This window comes from Dermacentor andersoni, chromosome 4, assembly GCF_023375885.2.
Source record: "Dermacentor andersoni chromosome 4, qqDerAnde1_hic_scaffold, whole genome shotgun sequence".
Taxonomy (NCBI): Eukaryota; Metazoa; Arthropoda; class Arachnida; order Ixodida; family Ixodidae; genus Dermacentor; species Dermacentor andersoni.
In genome coordinates, this window is record NC_092817.1 from 14,050,923 (window position 1) to 14,071,106 (window position 20,184).

Here is a 20,184-nt window from a genome sequence, read left to right on the forward strand (position 1 = left end):
TGTAGCCAAAGGTTGTGAAGGGTTGTTTATATGCCCTTGTTCAGTCTTCCTCAAAAGAACAGTCACTATCACTGTCAAATGCAATGCCGAAGACCTCGTCCTGCACATGGTCAGATGTGGTTTACAGGGAAGTGGAAGGAGGAATTGCCGATGTCACTTGCTCATGGAGCTCGCTGTCTCCAGGCCCATTGGGAGCAGTTGATATTCCACAGTACTTGAACAATCGGGCCACAACGTTCTTGGACACGGATGCCCAAGCCTTGGACATGAAGCTCACAACATCTTGCCACGAGGGTTTCTTCAGATTGCCCTTGGGCACTGCTGCCCCTGTGCTGATGAAGCTGGCCCAAGTCTTGCAAAGGCTGTCTTTTAATGTCCTCGCCCAACTCGTGTCCGCAGGATGGAGTCTGCATTGACTCCAGCCAGCAACGACTCCCTGTCAACATTGTTCCTTATCTCCGGCAGTAGCTAACTGACCCAATTTTCGCTATCTTTCATGGATAGTGGGCTATCGTTTGTTGTTTTAGAGAAAAAGCAGCAAATCAAGCCATAAACAGGCGTTTCTCTTTCTTAGGGAGGGGGAGGGGGAGGGGGGTGGAGGGCATTTTTCAAGATACTATTGCGGTATATGTATGGGAGCTGACTGACCGCATACAGCCTGTGTATGGAAGTGATTATTACGTGTTTAACTTTGCCAAGTGTGAAAGTTATTGGAGACACAAAACTCGTGTTATACCCTATTAAAAGCCTTTAACATCTCTTTTGCCTGCCTTTCTTGTAGCTTGAGCAGCGCCTAGAGGAGAACCAGCGAGAGTCACTCCACTGGCGAGAACACCACTTGGAAGAGCACAGGCAAAGGTGTGTAGATGTGTATGCTATATTTGTTTGTTTTGTTTTTCTCTCATGGCCGAAGCATCACAGAAAGGAGCAGTGTTTTGCTGCTATAACCAAACTAAAATATAGCAAAAATTTTGTTGTTAGAAAATGAAGCAGGTCACTGACCATGGTCAAAATAAACATAAAATGATGTTTCGGGATCCATACAGATCCCTTGTTCACATTGGAATGTAGGCTAAGCACAAGGTTCTTCAATAGCATTCAGCACATGACGCAAAGTTCGGGAGCACACGTGGTTGAGACATGCATCTACATCACATACCACTGCAGCGCTCAGCGTCTGGCAGATGGTCCATAAATTTGCGCAAAATTGGACTGCATCAATGGTCAGAATCTTTGGGCTACAATTGCGAGCATAGGTGTGTTGCTTTCAAAAATGATGCTAGGGCTCTGTGAGCTTGACCATGTCTAGACACACAACCAGTTGTAAAAAGAATGTCATAGACTGCTGTGCACTGTAGGAGGGACAATCGAAAAATACTAAGTGGCTTAGTGTCTTTGTGGCACCACAGGACGCACTGAGTGCCTGCCCTTGTTGGTTCAACTGTTCAGCCTCCATGACATATCCTACACGAAACTTAAAGGGACAACCAATTTTCATGGTGCCCATTTTTTTTTTAGTGCCATGGAAAGCTTACTGTCAGTGTCTAATCATGAAGCAGTAATGCGGAAAATGCTATGGAACATTTTTGCCAGAATTTTTTTATCTGCACTGAGGATGTAGTCATTCAGTGGAAGCCGGCTGAAAACAGTGATAGGTGAGCGCGATAGCAATCATACGCCGGCATTCTTGTGAGGCAGACAAGTGCGACCGTAGCTGTGAGAAAGTATTATTTTGCTTATCAAGACAATGTTCCTGTGATTCATGTTTTCTGGTGTTAAGTTATTTCTACAGTAATAGCTATGTGTTTTCGTGGTTTCCTGTTGAACTGCTTTGGTCATTAATAAGTCTATAGTGTGTTTTAGCCAAGCCAACGTAAGTTCTCGAAAGCAAAGTGACAGTTCTACACGTGATACGCAGTTCAGTGTGTTCCCGTAGCCATGCGTGTGCTAATGTTGTAGTGCTGGCACCTATTTACGGCACAACTAGCCAATGGCATTCTCACAGGGAGACCACACAACTTAGGATACTTACTCACAAGCTCACACGCATACAGCAGTATGTGCACTACCATGCATTGTGAGACACATGGGCCACTCATTAGCGGGGAGTTTCTTTATTTCGTAATATGCATAGAATAAAGTGCAAGCACCTAATAATACACCAACTGCAATATTAAGCAATAAGTATGCTGTACCTAATTATAGTCGACTTACGTACAGTAGTGTCATATATACTACGTCAGAAGTAACAATATTTCACTGCCAAGCTGCGCCACTTACTGGTTTTTGAAATTTTCTTTGCCAATTTAAAATTATAGTTCCTACTTAAATTATGGACACTTTTTGCTCATTTACAAGCTGCACTGTTGAACAGACTTGCAAATAGCAGAGCCTATGTTCAAGAACATAGGCCAAATTCTTCTTTCCTTTGTTTTCCTTTCAATTATTTCTTTTGCTTTGTTTTAGAAAGTGAAAAATATTCGCTATTCAATCTTATAAGAAAAAAGCAGCGCTTCAACACCCCGACACAGCAGGCAACGCTGTGGATTTTCAGCCCTGCCTATTGGTTCCTTTGAGCATGCATATGGTGCGATTCAGCGTTTTTGTCTGTGCTTCTGACCTCTTGCCAGTGCATTTGTGCAACTCACCATTCCATTATTTCCGCTAGGTTGGACGCTGTGATAGAAGACTACGAGAGACAACATGCGCTGGCCTTAGAGCGGGCAAGCAATGCAAGACAGCAAGCTGAAAGCTTACTGCTGCAGCTCGCAGATGCACAGTTGAGTTATGTTTCAATGTTTATTGTTGCTGTAGTTGTGTCAATGATCATCTCCTGTAGGAAGGCGCAGTCATTCAGTAAATGCGTGCCTTCCAATTCCTCCAAGTTTGTTGTTATGTTTGTGAGTTTGGGCTCTTTCTGTGATTTAACAAATTTTGGGTAAAGTATTACGAAGATAAATTTTGTTCTTGAAAAAGTGTTAAAGGTGCTGAAAGTTGGGGCAGTGCAAGATTGCACAAAATCCATACAAATAAAAAACAAGAAATCATGAGGGTGTGTGTGCCGCCCTCTTGTGGCAGAGCAGGGCGTCACAATGCCACAGGCATACTTGCTTTGAACAAGATTATTAAAACAAGTTTCTGCAGCAGGCCATATTAGGAGCAGCAATGTCGCTGTGATCTAAAAACAGTGTGTTGCTTCTCAATCTGCGGTTACAAGTTTGCTGCTGCTTGTGTGCCATGGCTAAGAATAAATTAGTGAACTTCCATTTATTTGACCTTGACGGGATTGATGAAATTGATCAAATCATCCAGCGGATCGTATTAATCAAGATGCAGTAAAAGCTCAAGAAAACACCACTTATTCATTTGGTGATGTTTTACCAATTCTAACAGGCCCTTGAATTAAACGTTCGCCCACTTCTATGTGTCAAAAGTATAAAAATAATGTAGAAATTACATTAAAGGCCAAGTAGAAATCTAACGCGCACCCGGTGTCCTAGCAAGAAAAATGGTCGAAATATGTGGCACAATGGCAGCCTGGTTCCTACAGTTAGCTTTGCCGCAGTATACAGGTGTTATGCGAACGCCATGAAGGTAGTTTAGGTATTGTGTCCATTTGTACCTTGCAGGCCATTTTCAGCTCAACTTTCCTGAAAAAGAAGCACGTGTTAGATTTGGGTAACTATCGTAATCAGACAATGTCAGCCACAGTTATTGCTTGAAAATCTTCCTAGGGGAGACCAAAAATGGACCCATTTGACCAGAGATGGCGTGTGTTCAACGCATTCGCTCTCTCCTAATTTTCGCCAACAGACGATGCCACTAAAGGGGTAGCAATGGGGTCACAATTGGGGGTCAGGTGTGTGAGTTCATGCAGACTAGACAAGTTTGAATTATCCTGCAAAGGCGAATTTTAGAATCGAAATAATGCAAGTTTGAGCCCATAGAAATGCATGGGCGCCAGCCAGTACCTTTGTCCAGAATTGAATTAACGGAAGTTTACTGTGTTGTTAATACAGTGCATACGTATCCCATAAAAGGCATGTGCTCAGGGCAAACGTTGCAGAAATTCAGGCTCAAAAAAAAAATGCATGCTGTCTCTTCTGTGTTTGTGGGACGTTTACAAATTTGAAAGTTTGCGGCTTTATAAATATATACGGTTGGTTAATTCACTGGTTAAAGTTATACAGTTGCTTTATGTTAATTCGACCCTGGCAGTATGGAAGAAATCCTGCTGGTTGAATTAAGATGTAGAACAAACGTCAAAACAAACCGCTAATTCATTAGGCAGTACATTTGCCTTATTCTAACATGCCCGAAATCAAATGCGTGCCCACTGTCTATGTATCTAAAGTAGAAGAATAACATATAAATAGGTTTATTTGTTTTCGGGTTTTATATTTTTTCAAATTCGGGGGGTAAAAATCGGGCGTTATTTTTCGGCTTGATAATAGGGGAGAAATCGGGTTTTTCGTGGCAAAATTCTGCAATTCGGGTTTTATCGGGTTAAATTTGCAAACTAATAATTTATTCGATTTTCTCTAACCGGTGGGTAACAATTAGGGCTAGATTTTGGGCTGCTTTCAAGAAAATATTGCAAAATTTGGCGTTTCTTTGGTAAATAATTATTACTCGCAGTGAGAGGCAACGGTCAGTTTTGAGAAAAGAAAAATTTTATTCACGAGGGCTGGTCATCGACGTTCTACACGTCCTTATTAACATACATAATCATCTGCATGCGCAACATCTCGGTTTCCATACGAGACCTGTCTGGTCTCTGCAGGTACCTTAGCTGAGAGAACGTTCGCTCAACGTCACAGCTGCCATTAGCTAGGCACAACAATGATAACGCTGTATTTGCTAGCCTTGGGTAACGCACAGTTGCATCGTTCCAAAAGTCCATCACTTCAACACCTTCATTTGTGGGGCTTGCTTCCAGCAAGTACTGGTTGAACTCCTCGCGAAGCGAGCCTACATCGTCCATCACGGAATTAAAGAGAGGTCAGTAGTCATCAAACGACTGACTCAGCAGCCGCTTCTGGAACGGATCGAGTACGGCTCCCAGTTTCCACAATGTCAACTGCTTTTCTTCTTTGTCTGAGACGTTCCGTTTCAAAGTGTAGTCCTATTTTGTGGAGATTTTGGCGCAAAACTCTTCACAACAAGTTTTTACTAATATGGCACTGCTCTTAGGCAATATAGACAAAACACCTTTTGCCCGATCACTTTTACTGATCATCGTGGAAAGCTAGTTGACAGTCTGCTGTAGCTTGACGTTTACGAGGTGATCGAAGCTTGGCATGAGGAGTTCTCCGCTTTCAAGCGTTTTCTGGACATCTAAAAGAGGCTCGAGTGCATCTCTCATTAAGACTGCCTTTGCATAAAGAACCCCTTTTTCAGAAAGTATAGCTCGAATAGCTTCCGCTTTGGTGCTATCATGCGAGCATTCAACAAGTTCTGTTAATGAGCTCCACATTTCTATGACGAAAACGAGCGCTTTGTAGAAGCTTTGCCATCTGTTCGGAACTACAGAAGGAGGCTTCTTTGCATCAGCGCCAAACAGGCTATTAGAGACACATATTTCGATGTACTTTTGGTGCAGCTTGTTAGCGTGCTTAAATAATGCTCCAAACTTGATCACTGCGGATCGAACATCAGGCACGCAAGGTGACGAAATCGCATGGTCAACTCTCACATGGATCAAATGGGCTAAGTCCTTTACATGCAAGATGTGGATCGCTTCAGCTTCGCAGATCTCACGTACCATTTTTCTCATGTACTCCGCGGAATCTGTGGCTACGGCTACAACATCCTTCCATGTCTTGCCCACAGTAAGGAGAGCCTTGCCGACTACCCGGGCCACTGTGTAGCTGTTCGAAGCATTAACTCTGTCGACGTTGACTAAACAAACCTGCTTCTTTTTTGCTTTTTGACTATAATAGCACAGCAGAGTGTTAATGGTAGGCACTCCGGTTATGTCAAGGGATTCGTCGACGATAACACTCACTTTAATGGCTTGCATATCATCACAGATTTTCGCCATGTCCTTGTCAAAAGCTTCTTTCAGGTATTTAATCCGGTCGCTGTCCAGTCGGCATAGTTTTAGTGGCTTTGCAGTATTTGCGTACGAAATCCCCTAGAGGTCCGTCCGCCTGATGCATGCTGATTCCACTGTATGCCAGGGCACGAACGAAGTCGTGAATCACGCCATCCGCTTCATTTTCTTTTGCACGCTGCCTACAGGAAACATCGAAGAGCGTTGGCTGAGATGTTCCCGCCTTTTCAGCTTCTTGGACCGCCATCTTCAACTTCTTATGACGCGATGACGCGAGATGCTCGTGAATTCGGTCGTAGGGCTTCTTCGCTGGATCGGTGACCATCTCGGTGTTGCAGTACTTGCACACCAGCGCGTGGCTGCCTTCAGAGTCTTTTGTTGTAGTCTGTAAATCCCCGTGTTCTTTGCACCAATCATCCAATGTCTTTCGTTTTCTTCCCATCGTGAACTCTAGTCAGCAGTGCTGCGAATGCACAACGTGTAAATATCGCCGCTGCGCGTGCCCAAGCTGCAGGCGCTGTGTTCGGGACTCCGACGTTAGATGGCACCACGGGGCCTGCAGTCAACGATTGTCTGTCTGTCGGCCGCTTTGGCCGCCTCTCGCCTGCGCGCCAACTGAAGGCACAGCAATTCCGTGGGCACAGTTGTTTCAGAAATCTGGAAAAATCGGGTTTTACCCTATATTTTAGGAACACGTTCGGGGTGCAAAAATCGGGTAAAATCGGGTTTTACCCGAAAACGAACAACCCTATATATAAACAACATCAAAGCTCCTAAACAAAGTACAAAAGTAACACAGGCATGGTTTTTAGCAAGAAAAGTGAGCAAGGGTCTAATCTGTTGCACACTGGCAGCCTGTTTTCTAACTTCAGCTTCGCCGCAATACACCGGTGTTATGCAGTAAAGCGTACGATCATAGCAAAGGCGATTTTGATATTTTTATTTATTTATTTATTTATTTATTTTCAATACTGCCAGTCTCTTTCTGAGAACATAGCAGGTGGGTGTACTGATTGTACATGCAGGCATAACAATACATCAGCACCGCATGGCGAAACAGAAACTTGAATCCAACGCAGTGACAGTCGTCACAAAGGTATACACACTAAGTTTCCTTAATGATAATTAGGAATGAATACCGAGCTGAAATTCTGTGAACAACACACTTGTAACGCCTATAACTTATACACACCTGTAGTACAAATATATATAAAGTACACATTCTTAACCTCAGATAACACAATGTGAACAGCAGCAAAAGATAACAGAAATTATACATGAAATGGAGTGGTACACAGGCAGATAACAGCAAACCTGAAAATACTCTGTTGTGAGCACTCGGCCACCGACATGCTTCCAATGATGGCGAAATGCCTCTTGGGTTTCGAGAGTTACTGCATTAACAGATGATATTTTCTATTTTTGAGGCAAAGTCCGATAATGAATTTGCATTATTAACCAAGGGATCTAAACAATCCCATTTCCTGACAGCAAGTGGAGTGCTTAAAAGTGTCATTGTGGTAAGAGTACTCCTTCAGTGTGGGTGAATATTTGTGCCGGGTTACGTGGGATTCTGATGGACGGATGTACAATGATGTGTCAATTTTATGAGAGTTGTGAAGTAGCGGAAAAAGAAATTTCAGGCGCGCTTGTTTTGCTCTAATCACCAGTGTTTGGAGGCCAGAGTTTGTTAACATATTTGTGGGAGAATCAGTGCACTTATATTTGCTGCAGATGAATCTTGCAGCCTTCCTCTGTACACTTTATAGTTTTTTAATGTTAGTGACTGTATAAGGAAACCATACTGTGTTAGCATATTATAATACCAGTATAACATATGTAGTAAGTGCTAAAAGCTTGGGGGATTGAGGGGCCAGCCGGAGGCATCTGGGAAGATAAAACAGCTTGCGCAGAGCAACTTAAGTAATATTAGAAATGTGTGCATCCCATACGAGGATTGAAGCAATCGTGACACCTAAGTATTTTTGTTTATTCACTTTTTGAAGCCTAGTGCCTTCAATGCTGTAATTATATTCGATAGCTTCTTTCTTTCGTGTTATCATCATACGTACTGTTCTTTTATTGTGTCTGATTTCACTACGCAGACAATTTCTGGCCTGAAATTGCTTGAAAATTGTCCTAGAGCAGGCCAAAAATGGGAATTTTCAATGGCAGATGACGTGTATTGAACAGCTCCAGCAAGACAGACGCTGCCACTAAAGGCATCGCTATTGGGGTCACCACAGGGGTCTGCCACGTGCATGCTGACTGACCAAGTTCAAATTATCCGGCGAAGGCCAATTTTAGAATCGAAATAATGCAAGTTTTGGCCCACAGAAATGCATGGGTGTTGGCCAGGACCTTCAGTCGAAATCGAATAAACCAAAAAGCTAGATTAACCGGAGTCGAAATAATGGAAGTTTACTGTATACGAAGAATACTTCTGGTAGCATCTAACATTGCATTAGAGCAGCCATTATACTATGCTCGCTTGCCAGCTCGTCTGAGTTCTGCCGGTTGCACTGCTTGGTTCCCCGGGCCTTCTTCACGAATATGTCCTCCCTGGCAAGCGCAACAAGCCGTAAATTTTGGGAGCCACCGCAGAGTGCAGAGGAACTCCTCACAGAGGGAAGTTTGTTGTATTCTTTTTAATGCGGTAGCATTCTTAGGGTACTTCAAGCACTTTCCAAGGGCTAACTATCCATGTATGTTTGTATGATATGTGTGTGTATGGTGTAGGTGTGTGCTCCTCTGCAATGATGAAAAAAGATCCTTTAGGCCATTTTCCCACCAACCTGTGTCACTCTGTAGTCCATGGTCGGACACTTAGAGCATCGGGCTGCTATGCTGAGGGAACAGGGTCCGAAACCAACCGTCGCACCAACTGAGTATTTGGCATTGTGTACATATGTTCCGTTCTTCAACAAACCTCTTTCATGACGACACATTGTTCACTGCAGAGGTGGGATTGAGTATGCGCTGCTCTTCAATGAAACTCTTTCACGCCGACTTGGAGGACTGGGTGCGTGCGAGTCGGTGTGTTCTGGTTTTCAATAAACCTCTTTGATGCCAACTTGGGTCACTGGGTATGTGCCATAAAGTGCGTACCGCTCTGCAATGACAAAGAAAGATCGTTTAAATTTCTCTGATGCTGGGTGGAATCGAACCCACATCACACGGGTGTTGAAGGACAGCAACCAAAAGCTTTAGCAGTCTGCGCCACAAATGCACTAGGTATATGGCACTTTTAAATGAATCTCTTTCGTGCTTTAGTGAACTGTGCCATGAATGAACTGGGTATGTGCCTGCCCATCCATGAACCTCTCGCCAACTTGGGTCACTGTATGCATGCCACGGGTGTGCAGCAAGCGAGGGAACAATTCTCAATGTTCGTAGGCACTGGCGCACCATGCTTCTAGCCTCGGAGGCCATGCGCGCACTTCTTGGCAGTGCCACTAGATGGCGCAGCATATCCAGAAAGAAACGCAAGAAGAGCTTGGTGGCCAGAAGTCGAGATTAGGTTCGTGTGCAACACGGCGGCAACTACTGTGAACACTTTCAGGAAGTTTGTTGTTGTACTTACTTGACGGAATGGCGAAAGCGCATTTGTAGGCAGAAAGAAGCTGAATTCATGCATCACAGCCTAATCTGATAGTGTTGCACAGTCAAAGGTCGCGGGTGCATATTTGTATTTTGTGGCGGTGCAACACACATCAAGCTACGTGATGAGCAAATGCGAAACACCTTTGCGGTGTCCATCATCACGGTATTTCAAAGAGGTGGTATATCAGTGAAGCACAGCACAGGGCAAAATTAAATAAATTTGTCATACTGCTGGCATTGTAAAAAGCAATGAAATTAATTTTACAGTTAACGTTCACATTTTTGGACTGCCCATGCCGCGATTATTCAGACATTGTTGCAATAAATTCGAAAAATCGGTTGCCGACTATTTTCATCATCAAGTTTGACACTCTGTATGCTAATTTCACATCCAGAGGCGAAAGTCCCGATAGAGAGACGAACTCACCATGTGACGTAGGTGATTATGTAGCACACCAGCCTAGAAGCCTGGCAGAGCTGTTAGCAGCTGTGCCCTCTGCCCAACTGCCCTCTCTTGACTGACATTTTGCTGCAATAAGGTGCATCAATAGGGCAGTTGGGGGAGGGGGGCGGACGGAAGTCTGTCTCTAGACTCCTGCCTATATATGAATATGAAAGTGTCAATATCGATACTGAATATTTCCAAACTGAAGTGTTCCTGAAGAAGCAAACAAAATGAAGCTGTCTTCGAATTCATCACTCAAGTTTTTAATATAGATATATATACCAAATTGTGAAATGAAAAAAGAAAAAGAAAAACATATTCATTTGCCAGCTATACTTGCTCGTAAAAGCTGTGTCTTCCAAAGCAGATAAACCACCTATGCGAGCAACTATTTGCATAGATGGCACTAGATATACCGAATTTCTGAAACTCTAACTTTGGAGGACTTCTATAATCTGGAAGTAAGTGTTGCAACAACAATGCAAAAAATATAAATATAAGACATCACCAATTTCATTTAGGGAGGTATCGAAGGATAATGTGCCTGTTACACTAGGCTCTGTTGTATAATTAACATACCTTTCTTCTTCTCCCAGAAAAGAGGTCCTGAACCACTATTTATCGAAGTTGAGAAATGCATTTGATGTTAAAACAGACTATTATAGAAGTACCTTGCAGCAAAAAGTACTTCAGTGTGTTCAGCAGAAGCGGAGTTATCAACAATGAAAGATCGCCTGTGATCTCCTTCGCAGTGCTCCCACTCCTTCTTCAATGCCTTCCATTGCGAATGCTATGGCAGGGCGGGGTGGTGCCCATAACGCTCCGCCTACTGAACATCACCATGGTGCACAGTTCAAATTTGATTTTGGATGCTCACATAGACACTCCTACTTCCGATTTTGGCGCCTACGATGTGCCAAACTCGGAGGCTATCCCTCAGCTTACAGTTGAGCTAGTTCACAGTGTCTCATCCCTTTGCTTTGCTGCAGTGTACTAGATAGCTATGCACGGCTTTTCTCGCACCAAGAGACATGAGTAGCACATTTGCTTTTGCACTTATCTCTACTGCAGTCACACAATTTCCGAGGGTCGAACAAACTTCATTTTCACATTCACTTGTGCGAGCACGTTGGCAGCACGCACATTGGCTAAGCAATGGATGCTGCATTCCGGACTCTCGTTGAAAGTATTCCTAACGTAATGAGCTTCGACCATGATGGCTATGCACCTCGGGTATTCAATTCAGTTCAATTCTTTATCTGCAGACATAGAACATACAGAGTGAGGGAGTTAGAGCTTTATTTAGGTCCTGAGGGGAAATCAATCCGGCGGCTCCACCCATGTCGGGGCCGGTAGACAGTGTCCTTCTGCGATGGCCCGGGCCCTCTGGACAGCCTTGAGCTGAGCAATGAGCTCTGTGCTTCTGAGCGCTGAGTCCCAGGAAGACTGGTCGGGAAAGTCCGTGCTCGCGTTGGCACGGCACAGCCAGAGCATGTGTGCGAAGTTGTCGTAGTAGACTCCTCCAATTGGGGGGGCTACACAACACGGCAACCGAACTCTTTGAGGCACAGCGAAACTCCCAAATTAGTCGGCTCTCACTCACAAGGGCGGGCATCGAGATCTTACTAGAAGCAGGCATACAGCCCCTCTTCATGCCACCAGAGAAGTCGCAACTATGCACAAACGCCAAGAGATCAATAACCGTTAATTCCATCCCACGAAACATACACCCCACCCACAACGAAGGGCGGAGAAAAGCGAGAGCGAAGGCAATCCTTGACAACATCAAACGTAACGAAACGCAAGTCCTCTTCGTTGACGCAGCCAGATATTGGAATTGAGGCGCCTACGCGGTCTCTGTGGTGGACGCCCATGGCTCGCTCGTCAACGCAGCCATGGTAGTTACCAACTTCACTCACGAAGCAGAAGAAATGGCCATCGCGGTGGCCCTTCGAAGCTGCAAAGGAGCGTCAGTCATTTACTCGGACTCAAGAACAGCTATTAGAACCATCTCGTTGGCCCTCGTCTCTAGGAAAGCAGCTATGGTTATCGACACCATCTTCTTCCAAAAAACGGGAGGAGACAACCTCACGTCCCCACACATCACATGGTTCCCGGCCCACATGGGCAACATTTCCGGACCTCCTGACTGTAATCCGAATGAGCGGGCACACCAACTGGCGCGAGAGCTCACATTCCGCGTTTGCGGTCCGCCCTCTCGCTTCAACCCAGCCTGGAGGGACCTAGAGAACAAAGACCCGCTCGTATCATACTACGAAATCACTTCAAATCATAGGTTATCATGAAGAATTTTTTCTCCTCCTCACCCAAAGCTTAAAAAAGCGCAGGCCGCCATTTACAGACAGTTGCAGACTAGGACATACATCACACCAACAACACTAAGCAGGATCAATCGTGACCTTCCTACTGATTGCCCACACTGCGGCCACGACTACAACATACAGAAATAGCAAAACTGGTTGGACCCATAGCCACATGCTAGTTGCGGGTCCAGTGAAAAATAAATAACAATTACAAGTACAAAGCAAGTTAGCTACATCGAGTGCATACACATATTTATTGTACACCATTAAATTGTACAAGAGTACAAAAGGAAATGCAAAATAGCGAAAAGCATGTTATTAAACATTTCGAAGTAAACATGTAAAACGCCAGTTAAAAGGATTGCAGGCAAGTTCCTGAAATATTATGAAGGTTCAAATATACATGATTAATCGCGACAATATCAAAACACTAGTTAAATCACATTTTTAGCAGGTTTCAGCGAGTTACTAATAAAAAGACATCATGATTGTTCACATTGAAAAGCATTATTCAGGCTAAGCAAGTATTTTTTAAGCACGGATGAAAAATTAATTGCTTGTTTTATTTCTGCTGGTAGTTTATTCCAAATTTTAGACCCTGAAAACTGTAGCAAACGTCCATAGATATTCTTAGTTGGAGGAAGATAAATGCTTTCGTACGTTTGATTTCTAGTTGCACGAAAGGATGTGTAATATATAGAAACATGAGAAGGCAGGTGGTGTTTAACAATATTGAAGACACGCGTGGCAATTTTTAATTCATGTATCTTATCATACGGCAAAACATTCATTCTATTAAACAAAGGCAGACTTGGTTCATTGTAACATGAATGGGTAATTATTCGCAGGGCGCATTTCTGAAGTTTGTGTACAGGTTGAAGATAAGTTTTTTATGTAGTACCCCATGACTCATTACAGTATGTGGTATGGCTATGGATGAGTGCAAAATATAAAATACACAGGGTGTTAGTATCGAGACGATGACATGCTTGTGAGAGTTCGTAGCATCCTGATGCGAGCTTTTTGTAAACTTCGCTTATTTGTTCTTGCCAGTGTAGATTGCTATCGAAAATCATGCAAAGATACAGAAATGAGCTGACTTTGTCTAATGGAAAATTGTTTATTTGTAAATCTAGTGATTTAGCAGGCAATATATTATAATGCATTCGAAATACCACATATTTAGTCTTAACATTAATCGTAAGTTTGTTCATTAAAAACCATTCACTTGCTTTTTTCAACTCTTCTTTTGCTTTAGTTTCCAGATCACAAATGTTATCGGCTGTTATTACAATGCAAGTGTCGTCGGCGTACATAAGAACTTCACTTGTACCAAGTACAAGTGGGAAGTCAATATATAATGAAAATAAAAGTGGCCCAAGGACAGATCTTTGAGGGACTTCAGCATATCCTTAGATGATGATGTAACATTGTTCATTCTTACTACTTGCACTTGTCCATGAAGGTAGCCAGTAATAAGATCCAAGGAGCTATCTTGAAAACCATATTGCTGTAGTTTATGTAGAAATATGTTGTGATCAACTGTATCGGAAGCTTTTTTTTAGATCCAGGAATATGACACACACAAGTATATTATTTTGCAAAGCTACATTAATCATTTGAGCTAACGTGTTAACACTGTTGACGAAGTTGAATGATTCGAACGAAAGCCATGTTGCTGTGGGCACATAACCTTGTACTTACCAATAAATTTGTGGAACTGATGGGTTAGGATTTTTTCAAATATAATATTAATGGTACTAAGCACGGATATTGGCCTGTAATTGCAAGGGTTATTTCGGTCTCCATCTTTGAAGATAGGAACCACCTTAGCAATCTTCAGCCGAGACGGATATCTAGAGCGGTTCACAGAGTGATTAAACAAGTGGCATAATACTGGTCCTAACATATCTGTATTATCATTCGAATAGAAATACTATCTAGTCCGGAGGCTTTAGAGGTTGACATCTTACTGAGTGTTGCCATCACGTCTACAAGTTCAATGGTATACGTAACGAAAGTGTTTGGTACAGGACTCCGCAAGATAGATATGTTTTCTGATTCACGAAACATTGCAGCCAGGGATGGACCAATACATGCGAAATATGTGTTGAAATTCTCTACGTCTTCATCAATGGTTTCGGGAAGCACAGTTAGCTTACGTTGTTTTCCTATGATTTTGTTTATAGTTTCCCATAGATTTTTCGTCTTACTAGAGGTCTGTGTAAATAGGTGAGCATAATACGCCTTTTTGTGCGATCGAATCATAGCGACAGATTTATTCCGCTGCACTTTGAATTGCTGTAAGTAGTATATATTATCTTTGTTGTGGCGCCATTTATCATGCAAGTATTCTTTGGCCTTAAATGTTTGAAGTATCTGTTCTGTCATACCAGGACACATGGGTTTATCATGTCGGCCCTTCAAGACCTTGCAATTACTCCTTTCTACTGCAATATTGAGATAAGTAATTAGATTAGTTATTTCAATGTCGATATCCTCATTGTAAATTTCACTGTAACTAATGCGAAGGATTTCTTCTCATAATACCTTGTAATCTATTTTCATTGCAATGTTGCTTCATCTTTCCTTGGTAATTGTTTGAGAGTCTAAAGCGGCAAAGATAGGTAGATAATCAGAGATTGGCTCTAGGTAAACACTTCCGTTGACCCCCGTGTCTAGATTTGTTAATGCGTGGTCAGTTAAAGAACGAAGGTGCCTTATTTATACACGTCGGGGACGTAATTAAATTACAATAACTGTAAGATTGTAACAAATAACTATAGTCATGGTTATTCATGTTATATGTGTTTAGGTTCTTGTCGCCTACTATAATAACTAGTTTATTTCGTTGCTTTGGCACAGCGCAGAAAATTGATTCCAGCTTATCGAGAAATTTTACAAGGCTACCACTTGGGGGGGCGATAAACTGCACCAGTGATGTCATACTCGAGCCGAATGAAAAGGGATTCAATATATTATCTTTTATGAACAATGCAGCGCCACACCCACGTGAATACGAGTCACCGGCATTTGATTCTGTTCTCTAACTTGGAAGTCTGATTATTTCACTTTTTTTGCAGCCACGTCTCAGTTGTTGCAATGACACTGAACAAATGTGCATGTAGCGACAGGAAAGCAGAAAGCAAGTCTGCGTTTTTATTAATACTACGGATGTTGCAATGAAAAACTGATGTAGATTTTGCTCTACAAAGATTGTCGATCTCTTTGGTTGAATAAGCCATTGTCAAGGAATATGGCGAACAGTTATAACAAGTACTTAAATTATTTCTGCTAAGCCTTCTTTATGTGTTAGATGCACTGCTCTGGAGTTCTCGGATTTCCGCATTATTTTTCCCTCAGAAACCTATGTAAATTTCCATCCTTTCTCAGGTTTTTTTTGGATGGCCTTTCCAAGCAAGACTTTGTTTTCCGGGCACAAGTGTTCGTTTATGTACACTGGTTCGCTATTCTGAAAACCCAGCATGGCTGTATTCAGTCGCTTCTTAGCTGCCTTCAACAGTTTGTCACGAACTGATCTGGATGTGAACTTCACAACTACGTTTGGAGGCGCATTGTTCTTCGATGGGACGCGGTGAGCCACGTCAATGTCATGATCAGTAAGCTGGACGCACAAGGAAGATGCAACTTTTGCGACTGAAAGGAGGACGTCATATTCAGTCTTTGGTATACCTCTTAATTCAAGGTTATTGCGCCGACTGTACTGCTTTAACTCAATAAGCTGCTTTTTCGCTTCCTGCAGCTCTTTGTTTAGTCTTAGGTTCTCTTTCTTGCACTCAAGGCCCTGGTTTTTCACTTCAGTAAGCTCAAGTCGAAGGCTTTTTATTTCCTTGCAGTATTCTTCGAAATTTTCGTTCATGTACCCGACTGATTAACTGATGGAAGTGAGCTCAGCTTTCATTGAGTTATTCGTCACATCAGCCTGGTTCATCTCCTTTTTTAGTTAACCCATTGCTTCAACAAATTTAGAGCTCATCTCAACAAGCACCTTTGATACCTCTTTAATGCTAGCTGGCGCCTTTTCAACCAAGGCCTTAGCAATATCCGACCGAGCGTCGGTCTTGCCAGAAGCCAATTCTACAGTTAACTAGGCAAACTTGCGAACTTTAACACAACGGGGTAAATACTACAGAACACGCTGTAATACACCGTAGCAGCAGTGACAGCAAAACTACAAAAGAGGTTTGAAGAGGCAAAATAAAAGTAGGCTAAACTGCAATGGGAAGCATGCACCATTTAGCAGATGTACAGTCGGTGCTGTCAGTGCTGCCAGATGATGTCTCTGCGGAGCGTTGCTGTATTCATGGGCTGTACATTGGTCACGAAGTCCCAGTGTCCAGCACCGTTTGAACTGGAACAATCCGGCTTTGCGCAGTTGCCCAGCTTAGTCGCTCGTCACCTTTATTGTAGGCCAGTTCACCAGCGATGCTGATATGGTTTTCATACTTTCGTGGATTGCAAATCTGTAATGGGAAGAGGAACCGTTTAGCAGATGTACAGTTGATGCTGTCACTGCTGCCAAATGATATCTCTCCGCAACATTGCTGCATTTATAGGCTGTACAGGGATGTGCAACACGGGAAGCAGACAACCTGTTTGTCAGATATCGGCGCTCGTCCTTGAGTCACGTCACCTAGAGATACCAATCATAGCACGCTGTGGTCGTTAGTGAACCGCAACAAGCTCTGCGAGCACGCTCATCGCGGCACCCCGTGGCGACTGCAGTATCTACACTTCAGACACAGCTACATGCTACTGTAGTGGCTATCTATGTGCTCGACAGGGCTGCTGTACGCACTTGCACTCATATGCTCCAGTCTGGCCAGACTTTTTAAGTGCTTTTTAAGCACATTTTTGGACACCACTGCTTCTTCACAGTCTATAGCAAGGACTGCAATGAAATGAGGGGGGGGGGGGGGTATTTTTAGTGTTTGGATTGAGTTCATGAACCAGTAACCACTCACTGCCTTCACATGGCTTGCCCACTGTAGAAGCCCCGTATAATATAGTTTGGAATTGCTTTCATAAACCTGTTCCGAAAGTCCACTTCACTGCTCCAAAATGCATTTTTGGCTGCTCCAAAAGCTGCTCCAAAACGGCATGGGCCAGTAGCACCATTGTGCGTTCCTTAGCAGGGTTTATCTCGCTCCTTCTAGCCATAGGGCAAGAAGTCTAAGCAGGTAGGAAAGAGTGAGATGAGGGCTGGATGAGGGAGGCGGAGACTGTCACAAGTAAGCAATAAAGCCCCTCAATCTCTGAAAGTAGCGCCCACCACTTCCCTCCTCCTCCGCTCGGCGCGGCCTCGACGGTGGCGCCGCCCACACTGGCCCTTCCGTAGCAGACAACGGCTAACAGGCTACTGGAGGAAATCCGCGGAAAAGTTCGTTCGAGCCCTTTGGAGCAGTTTTTTCAATCGAGATCTTGCTTCGTCAGTCGGCAACTGGCCTTAACAATGTCATGTTGGAATTGCGGAAAAAATAGAGAAAAGGACCATTATTTAAGGCATAAAGCAGGTGTATTAGTGTTGAAGCAATGAACAACAATCTTGTGGGCATCATTAAGGAGTGTGCAATAGAAGTCGGTGGTAACTCCGTTAGACAGGATACCAGTAAGCTATCGCAGGAGACGAAAGATCTGATCAAGAAACACCAATGTATGAAAGCCTCTAACCCTACAGCTAGAATAGAACTGGCAGAACTCTCGAAGTTAATCAACAAGCGTAAGACAGCTGACATAAGGAAGTATAATATGGATAGAATTGAACATGCTCTCCGGAACGGAGGAAGCCTAAAAGCAGTGAAGAAGAAACTAGGAATTGGCAAGAATCAGATGTATGCGTTAAGAGACAAAGCCGGCAATATCATTACTAGTATGGATGAGATCGTTCGAGTGGCTGAGGAGTTCTATAGAGATTTATACAGTCCCAGTGGCACCCACGACAATAATGTAAGAGAGAATAGTCTAGAGGAATTCGAAATCCCACAGGTAATGCCGGAAGAAGTAAGGAAAGCCTTGGGAGTTATGCAAAGGGAGAAGGCAGCTGGGGAGGATCAGGTAACAGCAGATTTGCTGAAGGATGGTGGGCAGATTGTTCTAGAGAAACTGGCCACCCTGTATACGCAATGCCTCATGACCTCGAGCGTACCGGAATCTTGGAAGAATGCTAACATAATCCTAATCCATAAGAAAGGGGACGCCAAAGACTTGAAAAATTGTAGACCAATCAGCTTACTGTTCGTTGCCTACAAACTGTTTACTAACGTAATCGCAAATAGAATCAGGAACACCTTAGACTTCTGTCAACCAAAGGACCAGGCAGGATTCCGTAAAGGCTACTGAACAATAGACCATATTCACACTATCAATCTTGTGATAGAGAAATGTGCGGAATATAACCAACCCTTATATATAGCTTTCATTGATTACGAGAAAGCGTTTGATTCTGTCGAAACCTCAGCATTCATGGAGGCATTACGGAATCAGGGTGTAGACGAGCCGTATGTAAAAATACTGAAAGATATCTATAGCGGCTCCACAGCCACCGTAGTCCTCCATAAAGAAAGCAACAAAATCCCAATAAAGAAAGGCGTCAGGCAGGGAGATACGATCTCTCCAATGCTATTCACAGCGTGTTTACAGGAGGTATTCAGAGACCTGGAGTGGGAAGAATTGGGGATAAAAGTTGATGGAGAATACCCTAGCAACTTCCCATTCGATGATGATATTGCCTTGCTTAGTAACTCAGGAGACCAACTGCAATGCATGCTCACTGACCTGGAGAGGCAAAGCAGAAGGGTGGGTCTGAAAATTAAGCTACAGAAAACTAAAGTAATGTTTAACAGTCTCGGAAGAGAACAGCAGTTTACGATAGGTAGCGAGGCACTGGAAGTCGTAAGGGAATACATCTACTTAGGGCAGGTAGTGACCACAGATCCGGATCATGAGACTGAAATAACCAGAAGAATAACAATGGGCTGGGGTGCGTTTGGCAGGCATTCTCAAATCATGAACAGCAGGTTGCCACTATCCCTCAAGAGGAAAGTGTATAACAGCTGTTTCTTACCAGTACTCACCTACGGGACAGAAACCTGGAGGCTTACGAAAAGGGTTCTGCTGAAATTGAGGACGACGCAACGAGCTATGGAAAGAAGAATGATAGGTGTAACGTTAAGGGATAAGAAAAGAGCAGATTGGGTGAGGGAACAAACGCGGGTAAATGACATTTTAGTTGAAATCAAGAAAAAGAAATGGGCATGGGCAGGACATGTAATGAGGAGGAAAGATAACCGATGGTCATTAAGGGTTACGGACTGGATTCCAAGGGAAGGGAAGCGTAGCAGGGGGCGGCAGAAAGTTAGGTGGGCGGATGAGATTAAGAAGTTTGCAGGGACGACATGGCCACAATTAGTACATGACTGGGGTTGTTGGAGAAGTATGGGAGAGGCCTTTGCCCTGCAGTGGGCGTAACGAGGCTGATGATGATGATGCAGGTGCACGTTGAGAGTTCGTGTTGCTGAAACAACAACACATGCACACAGTGTGCTCAAACGCGTGCAATTACCAGAGTTTCAGGTTTTGACAACGTGAAAGTATGTGTACATGGTTTCGTAGCTTCACATACAGTGCATATGACGCATGCGATACCCATTTACTTAATCGGACGCATAAAAATGTTAACGTTAAGCAGTGAAAATTTTATCCTTATCAGCGGGCCTGCAGTCTTTTGCGGCCTTTCT

General features: G+C 43.5%; 1 protein-coding gene across 3 annotated transcripts in view; it reads left to right on the forward strand.

The window, feature by feature from the left end:
• LOC126535966 (uncharacterized) overlaps positions 1-20,184 on the forward strand; it is a 62,412-nt gene that overhangs the window by 14,536 nt on the left and 27,692 nt on the right. For all 3 annotated transcript variants that reach the window (XM_050182844.2, XM_050182846.2, XM_050182845.2), the window contains 2 exons: positions 782-858; positions 2,669-2,779. In XM_050182844.2, the coding sequence (XP_050038801.1) occupies positions 782-858; positions 2,669-2,779 (188 nt within the window). The remainder of the gene's footprint in view (positions 1-781; positions 859-2,668; positions 2,780-20,184) is intronic.